Below are 19,038 nucleotides of genomic sequence, written 5' to 3'. Positions count from 1 at the left end.
GTTTTGGTTATCAGTTTCAGAGTTGGGCTGCAGCGTAGAATGGATTGGTCCTCCAATGCATCCAAGAACTTTAGCCTTATGATTAGCATAAAGAAAACTGAAGTGATATGCTGGCCTGCTCGAGGAAAGCCCTGTCTCAAACCCAGGATAACCAATTCATGAACAGAACCTGACAGCAGTGGATAAATTCACTTACCTCGGTAGCATGTTCTCTCTTGAACAATGTGCCAAACTGTTACTCTTTATAGCAATAGTCCTGTCCACACAGTTCTACACATGAAGGACTTGGACTGTGTACCAGCAACACGCCAAGAAGCTCTGCCACCACCACAGGTGTATGTTTTTCTTTCATCCAGAAGGTGATTGGATTCTGGAAGGCTCAGCCTGAAATTGTGTTTGTGGCAGGTACGACACATTTAAAAGTACTTGGGTGTTTATTTGAAGCACTGTGACTTGTAGGATCTAGCTTGAAAGTGGGATAAGGCTAGATAGCTCCATGATGGCCAGTTCAGACATGATGGCCTTCACCTGTGCTGTATACATTCACAATGACAAATGTTAGAATGTCTGTATCAGCTCGCGTTCACATGGAGGAACACTGAAGAGTGGAGGACAGTGCGGGAAGATCTCGGCATGCTGGGTAGTGTCGAAGGAGGGTTTCTGCGTGCTGGGTACTGACAAAGGTGATTGTCTGGGTCACAACTACACTCCTTACGTAAGGAACAATATTGCTTGTTTTGGAAGCAGTTCAGAGAAGTTTAATTGTTGGATAAAGGTGTTGCCTTATGATGCTCGGCTGTATGCATTGAAGTTTAGAAGCATGGAAAGAAGATCTTATTGAATCATACAAGATTCTGAGGGGGTTTGACAGGGTGGACACATCAACAATATTTCCCTTTATGTGAGATATAGAGTTGGGGGCACAGTTTGAAAATTTAAAGTCTCTTGTTCAAGATTAAGATGAAAAGGCATTTCCTCTAAGGGTCGTTTCTCTTTGGAATCCTCTAGCCAGAATGCAATGAGGCTTGGGTCATTTACATTCATGGCTGAGGTAGGTAGATGTTTGATCTATCAGGGAATCTCGGGCTATAGGGAGCTGGCAGCAATACAGAGTTAAGGCCATCATCTTATCGAATAGTGAAGCAGGCTCATGGGACCAGATAGCTTTTTCCTGTTTCTATTCCTTGTGAGACATTTTTGGAAGTTTCTGAAAATCAGTTGGCAGGGTGAAACATCAAAAAACTGAGCACACCCAAGCTGCCATATCATGCATTTGCATCATTTTGGGATCGTCACAACTGAGCAGGACTGGTTATGTATCTGTAGTGTCTGACACTTTGTTACCTAATCAGTTTTAATGGAGAGCTTGGTACAGGGGTGTACACTCATGTTCTCTCTCATTCCACAACTTGATGGGCCATTACAAAATAATCATTTTTCCAGTTACCACGATAACCAATTAAACACATAAATAAAAAATCTATCAAATCAGGTTTCTTACTCAGCATGATTATTTATTATCAAACGAAACAAATTCAGTCAAGATCCATAATTGATTCATTTCCACAGTCAGTGAATTGGGAAGTACAAATTCTTCCTGTTCCCACTTGTTGTAGTGCTCCCTCCCTCTCTGTGGGGGAAGAAGAGACAAAATATACAGATTGTGTTCAGGGATTGGCTTTCTGAAGGAAAAAACTTCACTTTGGTTAGTGTATTTGAACATTACATTTCCTTTGTGGTTCTGGGATGTATGGTCAAGACGCTAATCGTTTCTCTTAAGTCTTGCAGATGCAGCTTGCTCAGGAAATAGAATCTTGAGATTCTCTTTCAAAAGAGTGGATAGATTTCAACCTTAACTGACGGAGGGTTTTCTTTACAGAAATGGTCAAAGTGAGCTAGGTCACTTGTTCTTAGCCTGCATCCATCCAACTTGGCTTGTTCTTAGCAGGCTTTTCTCCGATTCAGCCATATGGGGGAAAATAACATTTCTACAGACTAGTCAGACTTCAAAAATGGACCTATGAGGTTTGTAGCAAAGTTATTACCAGCCATGTTATTTCTAGGACGCCTTGTTTAGAAATCTACAATGTCCACCCTGAATTTTAAATGATATATTTTAAATTTTAATTTATATTAGGCAAGAACTTTTGAAAGCTGATTGGCTGCAGATGTTTGCAGGTAAAGGGACATCTTGAAAATGGGAAACCTTCAGAAATGAGATACGAGAATCCAGAGAAAGTATGTTCCTGTTAGGGTGTAAGGAAAGGCTGGTAGGTATAGGGAATGCTGGATTAGATTAGATTAGATTAGATTACTTACAGCGTGGAAACAGGCCCTTCGGCCCAACAAGTCCACACCGCCCCGCCGAAGCGCAACCCACCCATACCCCTACATTTACCCCTTACCTAACATTACGGGCAATTTAGCGTGGCCAATTCACCTGGCCTGCACATCTTTGGACTTTGGTTAAGACAAAGAAGAAAGCATATGTAAGGTATAGACAGGATGCATCGAGTGAATCCTTAGAAGAGTATAAAGGCAGTAGGAGTATACTTAAGAGAGAAATCTGGAGGGCGACCAGTGGTTAGCACTGCTGCTTCACAGCACCAGGGTCCTAGGTTCGATTCCAGCATCGGGTGACTGTCTGTGGGGAGTTTTCACATTCTCCCTGTGTCTGCGTGGGTTCCCCCCGGGTGCTCTGGGTTCCTCCCATAGTCCAAAGATGTGCAGGTCAGGTGAATTGGCCTTGCTAAATTGCCCATAGTGTTAGGTGCATGAGTGAGAGGGAAATGGGCCTGGGTGGGTTACTCTTTGGAGGGTCGGTGTGAACTGTAGGGAATCTAATCTAATCTAAAAAGGGGATATGAGATAGCCTGGGCAAGTTGGGTTAAGGAGAATCCAAAGGGGTTTGACAAATACATTAAGGACAAAAGGGTAACTAGGGAGAGAATAGGGCCCCTCAGAGATCAGCAAGGCGGCCTTTGTGTGGAGCCGCAGGAGATGGGGCAGATACTAAATGAGTATTTTGCATCAGTGTTTACAGTGGAAAAGGACATGGAAGATATAGAATGTAGGGAAATAGATGGTTACATCTTGAAAAATGTCCATATTAGAGAGGAGGAAGTGCTGGATGTCTTGAAATGTATAAAAGTGGATAACTCCCCAGGACCTGATCAGGTGTATCCTAGAACTCGGTGGGAAGCTAGAGAAGTGATTGCTGGGCCTCTTGCTGAGATATTTGTAACATCGATAGTCAGAGATGAAGTGCCGGAAGACTGGAGGTTGGCAAACATGGTTTAAGAAAGGTGGTAAGGATAAGCCAGGGAACTATAGACTGGTGAGCCTGACCTTGGTGGTGGGCAAGTTGTTGGAGGGAATCCTGAGGGACAGGATGTACATGTATTTGGAAAGGCAAGGACTGATTAGGGATAGTCAACATGGCTTTATGCATGGGAAATCATGTCTCACAAACTTGATTAGTTTTTTGATGAAGTAACAAAGAGGATTGACGAGGGCAGAGTGGTGGATGTGACCTGTATGGACTTCAGTAAGGCATTCAACAAGGTTCCCCATGGGAGGCTGATTAGCAAGGTTAGATCTCATGGAATACAGGGAGAACTCGCCATTTGGATACAGAACTGGCTCAAAGGTAGAAGACAGAGGGTGGTGGTGGAGGGTTGTTTTTCAGCCTGGAGGCCTGTGACCAGTGGAGTGCCACAAGGATCGGTGCTGGGTTCAGTACTTTTCATCATTTATATAAATGATTTGGATGTGAGCATGGGAGGTGTAATTAGTAAGTTTGCAGATGACACCAAAATTGGAGGTGTAGTGGACAGCGAAGAGGGTTACCTCAGATTACAACAGGATCTTGATCAGATAGACCAATTGGCTGAGAAGTGGCGGATGGCGTTTTATTCAGATAAATGCGAGGTGCTGCATTTTGGGAAAGCAAATCTTATACACTTAATGATAAGGTCCTAGGGAGTGTTGCTGAACAAAGAGACCTTGGAGTGCAGGTTCATAGCTCCTTGTAAGTGGAGTCGCAGGTAGGTAGGGTAGTGAAGAAGGCGTTTGGTATGCTTTCCTTTATTGGTCAGAGCATTGAGTACAGGAGTTGGGAGGTCATGTCCTGTACAGCCATTGGTTAGGCCACTGTTGGAATATTGTGTGCAATTCTGGTCTACTTCCTGTCGGAAAGATGTTGTGAAACTTGAAAAGGTTCAGAAAAGATTTACAAGGATGTTTGCCAGGGTTGGAGGATTTGAGCTATAAGGAGAGGTTGAAAAGGCTAGGGCTGTTTTCCCTGGAGTGTCGGAGACTGAGGAGTGACCTTATGAAGGCTTATAGAATCATGAGGAGCATGGATAGGATAAATAGACAAGGTCTTTTCCCTGGGGTGGGGGAGTCCCGACTAGAGGGCATAGATTATGGTGAGAGGGGAAAGATATAAAAGAGACCTATGGGGCAACCTTTTCACTCAGAGGTTGGTGTATGTATGGAATGAGCTGCCAGAGAAAGTGGTGGAGGCTGGTACTTTTGCAACATTTAAGAGGCATCTGGATGGGTATATGAATAGGAAGGGTTTGGAGGGATATGGGCTGGGTGCTGGCAGGTGGGACTAGATTGGGTTGGGATATCTGGTCGGCATGGACGGGTTGGACCGAAGGGTCTGTTTCCATGCTGTACATTTCTATGACTGTATAAAACTGAAGTGCAATACACCACTGTTTCCACCACAGCAAGAGGCCATTGTGCCTCACTGACTGTGCTGGTTCTTTGAAGGTATCATTCCTCTACCTTCTCTCTGTGGCTCTGCACATTTTTCCTTTTCAGGTAATGATCCAAATCCCTACTGAATTTCTTGATTGAACCTACCTCCACCACTCGCTCAAGCAGTGCGTTCCTAATCCTAATCACTTGCTGCATGAAAACAGTTTTCCTCTTGTTACAGTAGTTATTTTGCCATTTCCCTTAATTCTGCATCCCTTTGTTTTCAAATCTTCCACTGTGGGAACATTTTTCCCCTATCTGCTCTATCTAGACCCTTTCTTTATTTTAAATGTCCTATCAAATGTCCTTCTCTCCTTATCTACTCCAAGGAGAAAATCTGATTTCTTCAATCTATCTGTATCTGATGTTCTTGAGGGCGGATGTGGAAAGGATCTTTCCTGTTGTAGCAGAATCATAGAACCAGAGGTCATGGCTTATAAAGAAGAGGTCACCAATTTAAGGCAGAGATGAAACAAAATGCTTTTGCATGGGTCTTTGGAGTTGTTTTCCCCAAAAGGTGGTGTAACCAGAATCTTTGAAAATGTTTAATGCAAGGTCGATTGATTTTCAATAAGCAAAGGGGTGAAAAGTTGGTTTGGCAGATATGCAGAATAATCAGATGAGCCTTGATCTTACTGAATGATGAAACAGGTTGAGCAGGCTGAGGGGACAATTCCTGCTCTTCATTTGTGTGTTCCCGTGTCCTCACATCAGACATGTTTTCACGATGGTTACCAGCACCGTCACTGATATTATCATATTCCTCCAATTATGTGGTGTCCAGAAGCGGACACAATTCTCCAGATGAGGCTGAACATGTATTTTTGATGAGTTTAAGATAACATGCTTACTTTTATGCTCTGCCCCTATTAATAAAGGTGAGGTTGCTGTGTGCTTTATTAACCACCTTCAGTGTTTTGTGTGTGCACACATTTGGGCACCTCTGTTACTGTATCCCTTTTAGATTATATCTTTTACTTTGTGTATGTGTATTTATATTTATTTTATCTTATAATACATACTGAGGTCTATCTTTGATCTTTCAGCCCCTGCCTGACAGTACAAACAAAGGTAGTTGCTGGAATCCATACCGGTTCATACCAGGTAGGTGCACTTACATGATTCTCTGCTGCAGTACCTGACCTGTATTTGTAGAGTTACATGGTAATGCACAAAATGGTTGTTCTTCATTGCTCCCTTTCAGAACTGAAGCAGACACATTACTTGAGGAAGAATGCAGTTTCTGGGGGCACAATGTGCGTCTCTGTTGTAGATGGTGCAGCGACCAGAGTAGAATTCAATTCTTCTCAATTTATGGCAGTTTTAGTTTCCATGAATGACTTTCTATTCACTGTACAGTACTTCGTGTTTGAAGTCTAGTTAACTGGCTACGGCAAAACAGCACTAATAGAAGCTGGAAAGAAATGAATAGGGGAGTAGTGATTAGATAATATCAAGTCAGTCTTGAAAGCTTTGTAGGTTTAAAAGAAGGAAAAACAGAAGGGCAGGGGATTCCATGCTTTTGACAAGTTCAGAAAGAATCAAGAGTAGGACAAGCAAAGTGTGATTCATGTCTTAGAGGTGTGAGCTTTCTTTTAGGAGAGGATTTCCGAAGCCACTGTAGCTGGCACCATGATGCCATATGTCCATGCATTATGGTGATGGAGCCAAGGTGTGGAACAGTGATTAGTAGATAGGAGGTTAGAAGGAGATCTCTTGCTTTGTGGTGTCACACACTAGCTTTGCCCGTTGCTGCTAAGTGCTGAGTAAATTCTTCCTCTGTTCTGTTCCACCCTCACCACTCACAGCTCTGTGTGAGTTTAAAGTATGTTATGAAGAAAATGCTGCTGTATTGGGCCCCAGGTTCCAATGCAAGCTTCACTTCAAAAATAGAATGGGCTGGTATCTTTTTTAAATGTGCTGCCATTTCTAAGTCCAGTAAGATGTGATCATGTTTGCTTGGTACTTGAGCGCAACTTGATCATTTCCTTAACAAAAACATAAATTGAAACTCAGCAGGTCAGGCAGCAGCTATGGAGAGAGAAAACAGAGTTAGCATTTTGGTCCAGTGCCCTCCCTTCAGAACACTGGCTCTGTTTCTCTCTCCACAGATGCTGCCAGACCTGCTGAGTTTCACCAACAATTACTGCTTTTGTTTCAGATTTCCAGCATTTGCAGTTCTGATCATTTCTTTTGAGAATTGCAGAAGCTGTAAAGAGATTGAAATGAAGTCCACCAGATTCTGGGTAATCCAAGATGGAGGATGGGAGAAATTTCTGGCTGTAACAGCTGCTCTCCTTTATTGAGGTATTTTAGGTGTTGGAGGTGATTTCTTCAAATTCCAGGAGCAGCAATTGCTGCTTTATATGCTGTTGCATTATTTTGGAACTTTGGGGAAAAAATAGTCAAAACAACAGCAGTTTTAAAAGAGTGAAGAGCAGACCAAGGCAGCACATGGTGACATCAGTGCAGGAGAGAGAGAGAAAGAAACTGACACAGCAGTGAACCTGCACAGTTACTGCCTTTGCTGTTTGAATTCATGTATCGCTGGACATCAGAGTGCATTTGGAAAAATTAACAAACAGTGAAATTCACAACTGATCTTAGAGGAACTGTTTGGGAGAAGTTCACAGCACAGAAGCAGATAAGTGTATTATTTTTAAGTGGGACCTACAGAAAGTCTGCAGTAGTGAGTAGAGTGGGTTCTTTCTTGATTGTGTTTTTGAGATATGTCTATTTTTTAAACGTAAAATATAAGCCATAACTATTAATTTAACCTGGGCAGTGTTTTGTAGAGGATAGGACGGTGTTATTTTCTGGGTCTGTAGATTGTGAAGGAGCAAAAGTGGCCTTTCGTAGAGTGATATGCGCTTCTTGTCAGATGTGGGAGTTTAAAGAGAATTTAAGGGTTACTGCGGATTATATCTGCGATAAATACTGTTGGTTGCAAATCTTACGAGATCAAATGGATCGGTTGGAGAGACGGTTAGAAGCAAGGAAAGGAATTTGCAATAGCAACAGTATGTGATGGATGGTAGTTGTAGGAAGGGGGGAAAGTCTCAGATACAGTCACACAGATGGGTTAACTCCAGGAAAGGTAAGAGAGGTAGGCAGCTGTGCAGGAGCCTTCTGTGGCTATACCATTTTCAAACAGGTATGCTGTTTTGGAAAATGTAGGGGGTGATGGATTCTCAGGGGAACGTAGCACGAACAGCCAAGTTTCTGGTGTTGAGACTGGCTCTAATGCAATGAGGGGTAAATCGGGTTCCAAGAAATCAATTGTGCTAGGGGACTCCAGTCCAAGGTACAGACAGACGTTTCTGTGGCCAGCAACGAAAAAGCAGAATGGTGTGTTGCTTCCCTGGTGCCAGGATCAAGGATGTCTCCAAGAGGGTGCAGAATGTTCTCACGGGGGGAGAGGGGCCAGCAAGAAGTCATTGTCCACATTGGAACCAATGACATAGGAAGGGAAAAGGTTGAGATTCTGAAGGGAGATTACAGAGTTAGGCAGGAATTTAAAAAGGTGATCCTCAAGAGTAGTAATATCTGGATTACTCCCAGTGCCACGAGCTAGTGAGGGCAGGAATAGGAGGATAGAGTGGATGAATGCATGGCTGAGGAGCTGGGGTGTATGGGAGAAGGATTCACATTTCTGGACTATTGGAATCTTGTATCTTTTCCCAGTCCTTGTGGCTTATTTTTCAAATAGCACACATTGTGATATCAGATAGATATAATAACATTACACTAAGAGTTAGTCCAGAATGAATATAGTGGGAACATTACTCTTGAGTAGAACGAGGTGAGGATGTAGCCAGTTTTGAATATGAAGATTCCTGACAACATTTGGAGTAATGTGCAAAGAATTGGTCGTTTTGTTTCAGGAAAGATGTAAATCTGTTGGAAGCAGTTCTGAGAAGGTCAACCACCCAACTTAAGTAAGATGAAGTAATCTGGGAGGGTGTGTGTCTTTGTGTATGTGTGTTGCTTCAGGAGCTTCATTATTGGAGTTGGTTAACACTGCTTTCCACCTTGACACGTGAATGTGAGCAGTGGTTGTTGTTTAGATTGTTTTTGTGCTGGACAGTAATTGTTAACACTATTTCTGCACAGCTTGTTGATTCTTAAATCGCCAGGTGATTTGTGGGGCATTGAAAAGTGCTACTGATCTGTGGCTTCAACTTCAATCTAGCTAACTCTACATAGAATCCAAGGCTTTGTTTATTAGCCTAGCTGTAGGGATCCAGTTTAGTTCTCGGCAGCCGTCGTCTTTCAGTGCTAAGCTATCCCTGACTAGCCGCAAGTGCAATCTCGCGGTAAAGTAGAAGATGTGGCATTATTGGTGCATTGGGGAGTGCTTTGCTGAGTTTGAGGATGGGATACAGTGCTGTTTAATGAACCTGGAAGTAGGTGATGGGAAATCTTTGAAGTTGTAAGCAAGCATTACTTGAAAACTGGGAGGTCTGTACTGTGGTCAGTGCTGATTGTAATGCACTTGCATGCCTTAAGATGAGCTATGCATTTGCTGATATGAATTGTCTACTTTATAATGTTTCAAACCCACAATTTGGTTCTCTGTTGACCAGACAGTGACTCCACTTACACTTGTTTGTGGGGGTAGGGATTGATAGGACATAGTAGGGTCAATATACTTTGTTCTAAATACAGGTCAAAAAACCTTATCAGCAATGTTAGCCTATCAGGATAACCTGCAGCAACAGGCAGTGCTCTGTTATGTGATTTCAGCTGGTTAAGCTTGTGAAGATAGATCAATTCTTAGTTCTTGCCAATCTGCACCTGTTTTCCGGCCTTAACTGTGTATCTATAAGAAGAGAGTGTATCCCTTATCAGATAAGCAGTGGCTAATACTGAATTTCTCACTGGCTTTGTTTAGAAGCTATTAAAAATGGTGCCAGCTTCTAAACTTGCTAACAGCTGGCTGACTCAAAAAAGCAAGAGCTAACTGATTTTAGTCTACTCTGAGCTGGATGTAATCAAGGCCAATTGTAATGTACAACTTTTTAACATGTTGGAAAATGAATGAAGGGCTTTCTTATATTACCAGGGTGTAACTGTTAGTTTCAGCAGGTGTAGGACAGGAGAGAAAGAATAAGTATCAGCAATCCCTGTGTGTTTTAGTCACCCAATTCTTAACCAACTGAGTGAGTGATTGACAGCAAAGACTTATTAACTGAGATTATCTTGACTCATGTTTGATTTATTTTCAACACTTACCTTTTTATTACATGTGACAAGCTGATTTCTACTTCATTCTTTTTTTTCTCCATCCCTTCAAATGTAAACCCCAGAAGATATCAAACAAGTGATGCTGTGTTCCAGCATTTGCACTGATCCAAACACAGGTTGATAAGCATAGGCTATGCATTGTCGACCCTGTGTGTATGGGAAGTATAGCACTGGTATGACTTCCCATGTTTGGAGCACATGGAGTGCATTTAAAGTATGGAGGCATTGGTGTTTAAAGTGGCATTCTGTCCCCTGTGCTGAATAGTGTTCAGGAGCAGGAAGAGTGGGCAGGGCTTTTTTTTAACATCCCAAGAGAATTGGTTTGTCCCTGTTGTGGCAGAGTTTCCCAGTTAGAATCAATCTCACCATCATCTCATTTATTGATCTCTGAAAAAAAAACTGAAGAGTTGTTTCACAAATGAAGGCCAGTAAGAATAGTTTGTTTTATCTATGGGACTTGATGCATAATGCAAGAAAAAAGAACTCGAAAGAAAATTGTTTTTTTTATTTGTCCACATGAAGAAGAGGAGTAATCATGAATTTATAAATAGCATTTCACGACCACAGGATATCCCAAAGCACTTTAGCTAATGAAGTGTAGATGCTGTTGTAATGTCAGAAGTATGGTAGCTAGTTTGTACACAATAAAGGTTGACAAGCAGCAGTGTGATACTGATCTGTCTTAATCTAGATTATTGTGTCACGTGTCTGGACTGGGACATGGGTGTGCCATAGTGCTGACTAAGCCAAGACTTGACAATCTCGTAATCCACTTGCAAAAACAATGTTTCTTTTATTCACCTCTCCTTTCCTGCCTCCCTCAAATAAAATAGGGAACTGATCTACTCCAACTGGAGTAGATAATGAGTCTGGCTCACTGGAGAGACATCAGACCTTTTTAAAATTTGATTCCCAAGTAATTCTTCAGTCCATAGACATTCATCCTTTGTTGTCCTACGTTGCTAGATGGATGGAGTTTAAAAATAGGGAGGTTATGCTGCAGCTATACAGGGTGCTGGTGAGGCCATACCTGTGCAGCTGTTTTGGTCTCCTTATTTGAAAGTGATGTACTGGCACTGGAGGGGAGTGCAGAGGAGGTTCCAGAGTTGAGAGGGTTGACTTATGAGGAGAGATTGATTAGACAGGGACTACGCTCATGGGATTTTAGCAGAATGAGCGGTCTCTTGTAGAAACATATAAAATTATCAAGGGAATAAATAAGATAGAAGCAGGGAGGTTGTTTCCACTGGCAGGTGAACCTTGAATTAGGGGGCATAGCCTCAAAATAAAGGAGAACAGGTTTAGGACTGACTGAGGAGGAACTTTTTCACCCGAAGGGTTTTGAATCTGTGTAATTCCACGAGTTGCACTGAGGAGTCCACGAAAAGATCAGCCATGATGTTACTGAATTGCAGAGCAGGGTCAAAGGGCCAAATAGCCTGCTCCTATTTCTTATGTTCTTATGTTGCTCACTTTGGCTTCTTAAGAAACTGCGTAGAATTGCAACCTACTATCGAGAAAGTGTGTAAGGATACAGTAGTGATTGGAACAAAGTCAACCATGTGGCCCTCAGAGAATATGAGTTCCCTGATTGGGACTGTTAACCTGGTCCAATCAAGGAACCCTGATGGATACATATAGCCAGGTGTGTCAGAGGTTCTGTTCATTCCAAGACTACCTCAGAGGGAGCTGGACCAGTGTCAAGGACTCTGTAAATAGAGGATGACTTGGTGACAGGATACCAGCCTCTACAGAGTTATTTAAAATATAAGTGGTGGAATTGGTAAAGATTAAGTTTTAATGGAGCACAAATCTCAAGTTCCACATTAGAAATAGTCCATGTTTAAATTGGTCAAATAACTAGGCTTGACAAATTCTGCATTTCAACTAATCGATGCTTCTACTGCTATATGGTCATAAATTAAAACAAACTAATTATACATCAGGATTGGATCACATTTCTCTACAACCTTTGCTCAGTGAAAAAGTGAAAGTATAAAGTCAAACCTTTGATAAAGCTTCTCAGGAAACTGTGCCAAGAGCAAACAGATCTATTTTCTTTTGACTAAGCACCTGCCTTTTCCTTGACCGGTCAGTAATGCCAAGAGTGAAGTCAAGCTAATTAAAGATAATGAGGAATGACTGCTGGAGGTATATAAAACGTGTTCTTTTTAGTGGTGGTGGTGTTGGGGGTTGGTTTGGGATGAATGGGAACACTCTAAGTTTGTTCTGATCTCTTCTCTCTCACACACACACACACACACACACATTTCCTTTCATAGATGTAGAAATTCTTGTACTCTACACCCAACTTCCATCCCAGCTCAATTCAGTGATCGAACCAGTAAGGTAAATTTGGAAGATAATTACCACGGACCGTAGCTAGCTATATTATGTTTTCAGTAAAAAAGAATGTGATTGAAAATGGGAACAAAAGTAGTCACAGAATCACAAAGATGTACAACACGGAAACAGAGCCTTCAGTCCAACTCATCCATGTTGACCAGATATCCTAAATTAATCTAGTCCCATTTACCAACATTTGGCCCATATCCCTCCAAACCCTTCCTATTCATATACCCATCCAGATGCCTTTTAAATGTTGTCATTGTCCCAGCCTCCACCACTTCCTCTGGCAGCTCATTCCATACACGCACCACCTTCTGTATGAAAAAGTTGCCCTTAGGTCCCTTTTAAATCTTTCCCCTTTCACTTTAAACCTATACCCTCCAGTTTTGGATTCCCCTGAAAGATGCTAACAATGAAGCCTGAATCTGTACAAGAGCATATATTACATTTTACATAGTCTTTTGTGACTATATAACAGATTTGGACATGTATTTTCACTGAAGAGGTACTAATATGAAATTGGGATTGTTATGGACCAGGTCAGATTCCCCCTAAACATTTCAAAAAAGTAGTCCAGACCCAAACTTTTCTAGTTGTTTTGAGCAGATGTAAAGTGGATATTCCAGGAGTGATGCAGCTGATCAAAGCCCCTCAGTTTTAAACACAACAGAATTTATTTACAGAGTGCTGAATGAAACACGAACAAAAGAGAACAGAATATAGAATAACTTAGGTAAAAACAATTCTCTACAAGAATCTCAGGGAGTCCCTCTCCCACTGCAACTCCCAGGTCATTTCCTCTGCTCCTCCTCTAGCTTATCTCTCCATGCTTCAGGCTCACTGCCTTCATTCCTGATGAAGGGCTTTTGCCCGAAACGTTGATTTCGCTGCTCGTTGGATGCTGCCTGAACTGCTGTGCTCTTCCAGCACCACTAATAGAATAACTTAGCCTATCCAAAAACCCAACAGACTATCGCAACTTAATGATGCTGTTCTAAATACCTGCAATGAGCCCCATGAGCACACCCTTGGCAAAAAAAGGTAAAATCAAACACAGGGTCTTACAGGAAAGAGAGAGATGGCAGAGAGATTCAGCATGGAACACCTTCCATGTAGCTGTTTCTTTTGGATTCCCAGATAACAACTGACCAGCAGCTCGAAACAGCCAGACTGCTAAAAACCGAACCAAACCAGAGAAAAGCTGAGCTGGCAGAACTGGCCACTCCCCTTTCATTATCCAAATTTTTTTTTATAAACTTAAAAGCTTCTTCAAGTAGATAAATGCAGCCAAAATGGAACAGGTGTCTTTATGATCCCACTGAAGAAAAACCAAGCACAACATTGTAACAGGGAGATACTCTCACCAAAATTAATGTAAGCATTTGAACAGTAATGAAAGAAGTAATGGTGAAGGTATAGAACTTGAGTATTTCCAAAAACAAACCTGCTATCAAAGGTTTTCATCCTGCATTGATCAGGACAGGTGAGAAACTTGGATGAGAATTAGCAGGTGATGGTGTTCCCATGTATCTGTTTCCTTTGTCCTTCCAACCTGTAGAGTTTGTGTGTTTGGAAGGTGTTGTCTAAGGAGATTGAGTAACTGCAGTGGATCTTGTAGATGGTAAGCACTATTGCCATTATGTTTGGCAGTGAAGAGAAGTGGCATGATGGCTCAGTAGTTAGCACTGTTACCTTACTGCGCCAGGGGCAGTAGTTTGATGCCTAGTTTGATACCTGCCTCGGGCGACTGTCTGTGTGGAGTTTGCACATTGTCCTGCATCTGCACGGGTTTCCTCCGGGTGCTCCGGTTTCCTCCTACAGTCCAAAGATGTGCAGGTCAGATGAATTGGCCATGATAAATTACCCATAGTGTTAGGTGCATTAGTCAGGGGTAAATATAGGGTAGGTGTTTTGATATGTGTGGGCAACTCTTCAGAAGGTCGGTGCGGACTTGTTCGGCCAAATAGCCTGCTTCCATACTGTAGAGAGTCTAATCTAATGTTGAAGATGGTATATGAGATGGCGGTCAAGTGGGCTGCTTTGTACTGGATGGGTCAAATTTCTTGAATGTTAGAGCTGTAGCCATCCAGGCAATTGGAGAATAGTTCATCACACTCCTGACTTGTGCCTTTATATGTGGTAGAGCATTCATCAGGAGACAGGTGGTAAGTTACTTACCACAGAAGTCCTACCCTCTGACCTGCCAGTATAATCATTGTATGTATGGTCAATGGTAACCCCTGGGATGTTGATAGTGAGGGATTCAGTAATAATAATGAGATTCATTATCAAGGGATACTGGTTAGATTCTCCCTTGATTGAGAGGCTCATTGCCTTGCACTTGGGCGGTGCATTTGTTATCCTCCCTTATTGGCTCAAGCCTGAATGTTGTCGAGATCTTGTTGCGTTTGCGCAAGGGCTTCAGTATCTGAGGAAGTGATGGTGCCAAATATTATGCACCCACTCTGACCTTATGATGGATATAAAGTTATTGATAAAGCAGCTGGAAGATGGTTGGGCCTAAGACGCTACTCTGATGACCTTCTGCAGAGAGGTCGTGGGGCAGGAATGATTGGCCTCCCAGAACTGTTTTTTTCTTTATGCTGCGTACGAGTTGATTAGATTGCAGTCACGTGCACCTACAGAGAAAAGCTTTGTTTTGCGAACACTAGAAGCAGCTTCTCGCTCACAAGGACATATACAGATCATAGGGTGCCTAGAGTGAGGAAGACAAGATATGCCTCCAACCATACAGTCATACAGCATGGAAACTGACCTTTCAGTCCAACTTTTCCATGTCTCAAACTGAACTAATCTCATTTGCCAGCATTTGACCTATCTCTCTCTAAACCTTTCCTCTCCATGTACCTGTCAAAATGTTTTTTGGCTGTTGTAGTTGTACCTGCCTCTACCACATCCTCTGGCAGTTCGTTCTTTGAATGCACCACCCTCTGCATGAACAAGTTGCCCCTCAGGTCACTTTTATATCTTTCCCCTCTCACCTTAAACCTATGTCCTCTAGTTTTAAACATCCTTAGGGAAAAAACCTTGGCTATGCACCCTGTTCATGTCCCTCGTGATCTTATAAAGCTCTCAGGTCACTCCTCAGTCTCTTACCTCCAAGAGAAACTGTCCTATACTCTCCTTATAATTCAGTAACATCCTTCTAAATCTTCTTTGCAGCCTTTCCAATTTAATAACATCTTTCCTTTGGCAGGGCGACCAGGATTGTATACAGTAATCCAAATGTGGCCTTACCAATGTTTCATACAGCTGTAACATGATGTCCCAACACCTGTACTCAATGCTCTGACCAACGTAGGCAAGCATGCCAAAGGCCACCTCTATCACCCTGCCTATCGACTTTCAAGAAACTATACACCTGCACCCCGCCTGGGTTTAAGGAGATACTTTAATCTGATGCAGCCAGCTACTGGGGAAGTGAACAGTGCACAGGTGCTTTGAAAGGAGGGCATTGCAGCCTTTACCAGGTATCTCAGTGTACAGGAGCTACAGCTAGATCAGGCATGCAGAGGGTTTAAAGGGTGCAAAGGTCACAGAATCTTGGCATTGCACATATTGCAAATGTGTTGGCTATGAGGTAATATCAAATCAAGCAGCTTACTGTTCCCCAGTGAGGCTGTAACTTTGGTCTGCCATCTGCTGTAAGTAGGTTTGACAGAGCAGTGTGTGTTACCTTCACAGCACCCCCACACCGACACTTCATTTACCTGGTTCCTGGGTGTTCCACGATCCTGGAATTCAGGGCACTCTTCTAGCAGCAGACACAGAGTTGCTGAATGTAATATTTCCAAGTTTATGGATGACACCAAACCGGTGAATTCAGTGATGAAGAGGATACAAGGAGGCTTCAAGATGATTTAGACAAATTGAAGAGTTTCCCCAATGCTCTCTGACTCCAGTTTTGCTACGGCTCCTTGATGCTATGCTCAATCAAATACTGCCTTGGTTCAAGGATAGTAACTCGTATGTCCCCTGTGGAATTATCTCTTCTGCCCATGTTTCATGAGGTTTAGAGCCATATAACCCTGATGAAGTCCAAACTGAATACAGGGTGATCGCCGTATCCGCGGATCCGGTTTCCGCGGTTTCAGTTATCTGCTGTTTACCACGGCCCGAACATATTACAGGGAACATTCCAGAACCAGGCTGCCGGGAAGGTAAATTTCCCATTTTAAATGAACGGGTTCGCTCCTATCCATGGTTTCGGGCTCCCACGGTAGGCCTTGCAACGCATACCTTGCAAGTACGGTGGGACTACTGTATTAGTCCTTTGAAAGTGCTGCTTGATAGCACTAATGATCTGTTCTGTCAGTTTTGTGATAGAGAATAGACTGATAAGGCAGTAATTTGCTGGGTTGGATTTAACCTTTTCATGCCCAGGATGTACCTGGGAAATATCTGTGCTAGAATAGCTTGGCTAGGAACATAGCTAGTTCTGGGGCACGAGCCTTCAGTAGTATTGCTGGGATGTTGTTAGGGCCTGCAACATTTGCAACAGTGAACCTCACCCTTTCATGCTCCACTTTAAAACAGCCAGTCAAGTGAACTGCTCCAGAAACAGGATGCTACTGTCAAACAGATAGATGCTTTGCCTATCACATAAGTGAATAATTTATCATATGAATTTCAGTGGAGTTGTGATGCCAGATAGGTAGGCCATATTCCCCACAACTGCTCAATCATAACTAATGGTATTTCCCTCTGATTGTTTGCAGTAGACTGAGTACTGTGTACCAGCCAATGTTTGTAGAACTTTGAACAATTTTACATGTGATTCCATGATTGGACAACACTTACCAAACAATTATGAATTTTTCCCAATTATGAATTTCTTACAAGTTATATTAGCAATCAATTTAATATGCAATCGAGTTAGCAATATAGCTTGCTTATGCTTGCAAAAAGCTATATAGATACATGTGGAAGGGCCTACTCTCTGCAAACAAACAAAGCCCAGGTATTGTGCCCTTTCAATTAAACAAAACGTAAGGATTACCTGTGGCATTGCCTTGACCAATTGGAGCCCACTTGTCAATGTGTCAGCACTTCTTTCCTCATAGGCGAAAGTGAGGACTACAGATGCTAGAGATCAGAGTCAAAGATTGTGGCGCTGGAAAAGCACAGCAGGTCAGGCAGCATCTGAGGAGCAGGCGAATCAACGTCTTGAGCGTAAGTTCTTCATTAGGAATGAGGCTGATTCCTGATGAAGAGCTTATGCTCGCAACATTGATTCTCCTGCTTCTCAGATGCTGCCTGACTTGCTGTGCTTTTCCAGCACCATACTCTTTGACTTCTTTCCTCATGCGATGTAAATTAGTGTTCCCTTTGAAATTTGGTATTCTTGCATCTGTCCTAATGAGTGCAAGTCAAACAGCAAAATTAGGGCATTTAAGGAGTTGTAAATTGCCAGAACCAGATGGCTTCCATGTCAGGAAGGAAGTGTATGAAAATCATACGGATTCCCTAATTATGATATTTCAAAGTTTCATTAACTTCAGAACCATTCCTTTGAAATTGGAAAATTACACGCTTAAGTAAGAGGAGGGACAAGATTAAATTCAAGACTAGTTAGATGACATCAGTTGTCAGGAAATTAGTGAGTGACTGAAGAAGTTGGATTTTCAGCTCATCAGAGAGAATCAGTCTAGGTATTGGATGGAGGGGAATGACCATGGATCTTTATCAAGATTTAAGTCTTCTGGTTGGCCATTTAAATAAAATCCCTCGATTTTTAATTTGGACTACACAGAATTGAACACAAATTGTTGACCTGCTTACAATATCCTCTCAACAGCAGGAAAAAGAGTCAGGATAATGGGCAGGTAGTTGCTGAAAATCTTGCCACATCCTCCAATTGCTGATTTGTCCATGAATCACAGAAAACTTACCCCATGCAGACTCACTAAGAAATTGGGATGGTTAAGGATAAATTGGCTTTTATTTTGCAAAGGGATTGGAATGTCCAGGTAAGGAAGGCCTGCACATTGTGTGGAACTTTGGTGAGCCCACACCTGGAGTATTATATGGTTTTGCCTTCCTTTCTTTAAGGAAGGATAGAAAGGCCTTTATCGGGGCACAACACTTGATTTCTGAGGTAAAGTAGCTATTCCAATAGAATAAGTGTCGGTGTGGGTTGGACACACATTCTCTGCAGCTTAGACAAATTAGCAGCAATCTTTTGAAACGTGAAAAGCTTTTAGAAGGTTTACAGGTGGGTGGAACTAAGCACAGTATCGAGGTTAGTGACTTATTGTTTAGGATTGAGGTGAGGAAATAGTTCACCTAATGTACTTCAAGGAAAGAAATTTGCCATTATTATCTGGTCTGGCCTACATCTGACTGCAAAGTAGACAGTCAGGAGGCTGGAAGAACACAGCAAGCCAGGCAGCATCAGAAGGTGGGGGAAGTTATTGTTTCGGGTGTAACTTCTTCAGGACTGGGGGTGGGTGTAGGGGGAGCTGCAGATAAAGGGGGTGGCAGTGGTGAGGGCAGGATGGTGAAGTGGGGATAGGTGAAGACAGGTAGAGGATATGACCTGGCTGGTCAGTGGGAGGAATGAATCCAGTTGGTGGCAGGGTGGGGTTGGGATGGGTTAGGATGGGAAGGGAGGTTATTTGAAATTGGACAACTCAACGTTGAGTCCTTCGG

The 19,038-nt window shown here is 42.5% G+C and overlaps 1 protein-coding gene across 4 annotated transcripts in view; it reads left to right on the top strand.

Annotated features, from left to right (window-relative positions):
• fam53c (family with sequence similarity 53 member C) overlaps window positions 1-19,038 on the top strand; it is a 134,858-nt gene that overhangs the window by 58,122 nt on the left and 57,698 nt on the right. For 3 of the 4 annotated variants that reach the window (XM_072591172.1, XM_072591173.1, XM_072591170.1), the window contains exon 3: window positions 5,817-5,874. The exons of the other annotated variant lie outside the window; for it this stretch is intronic. In XM_072591172.1, the coding sequence (XP_072447273.1) occupies window positions 5,817-5,874 (58 nt within the window). The remainder of the gene's footprint in view (window positions 1-5,816; window positions 5,875-19,038) is intronic. 4 annotated transcript variants of the gene reach the window in all.

Source organism: Chiloscyllium punctatum, chromosome 20 (assembly GCF_047496795.1).
Source record: "Chiloscyllium punctatum isolate Juve2018m chromosome 20, sChiPun1.3, whole genome shotgun sequence".
In the NCBI taxonomy this organism is placed as follows: domain Eukaryota; kingdom Metazoa; phylum Chordata; class Chondrichthyes; order Orectolobiformes; family Hemiscylliidae; genus Chiloscyllium; species Chiloscyllium punctatum.
Note: the sequence above shows the minus strand (reverse complement) of the source record. Positions and strands in the feature narration are given on the sequence as shown.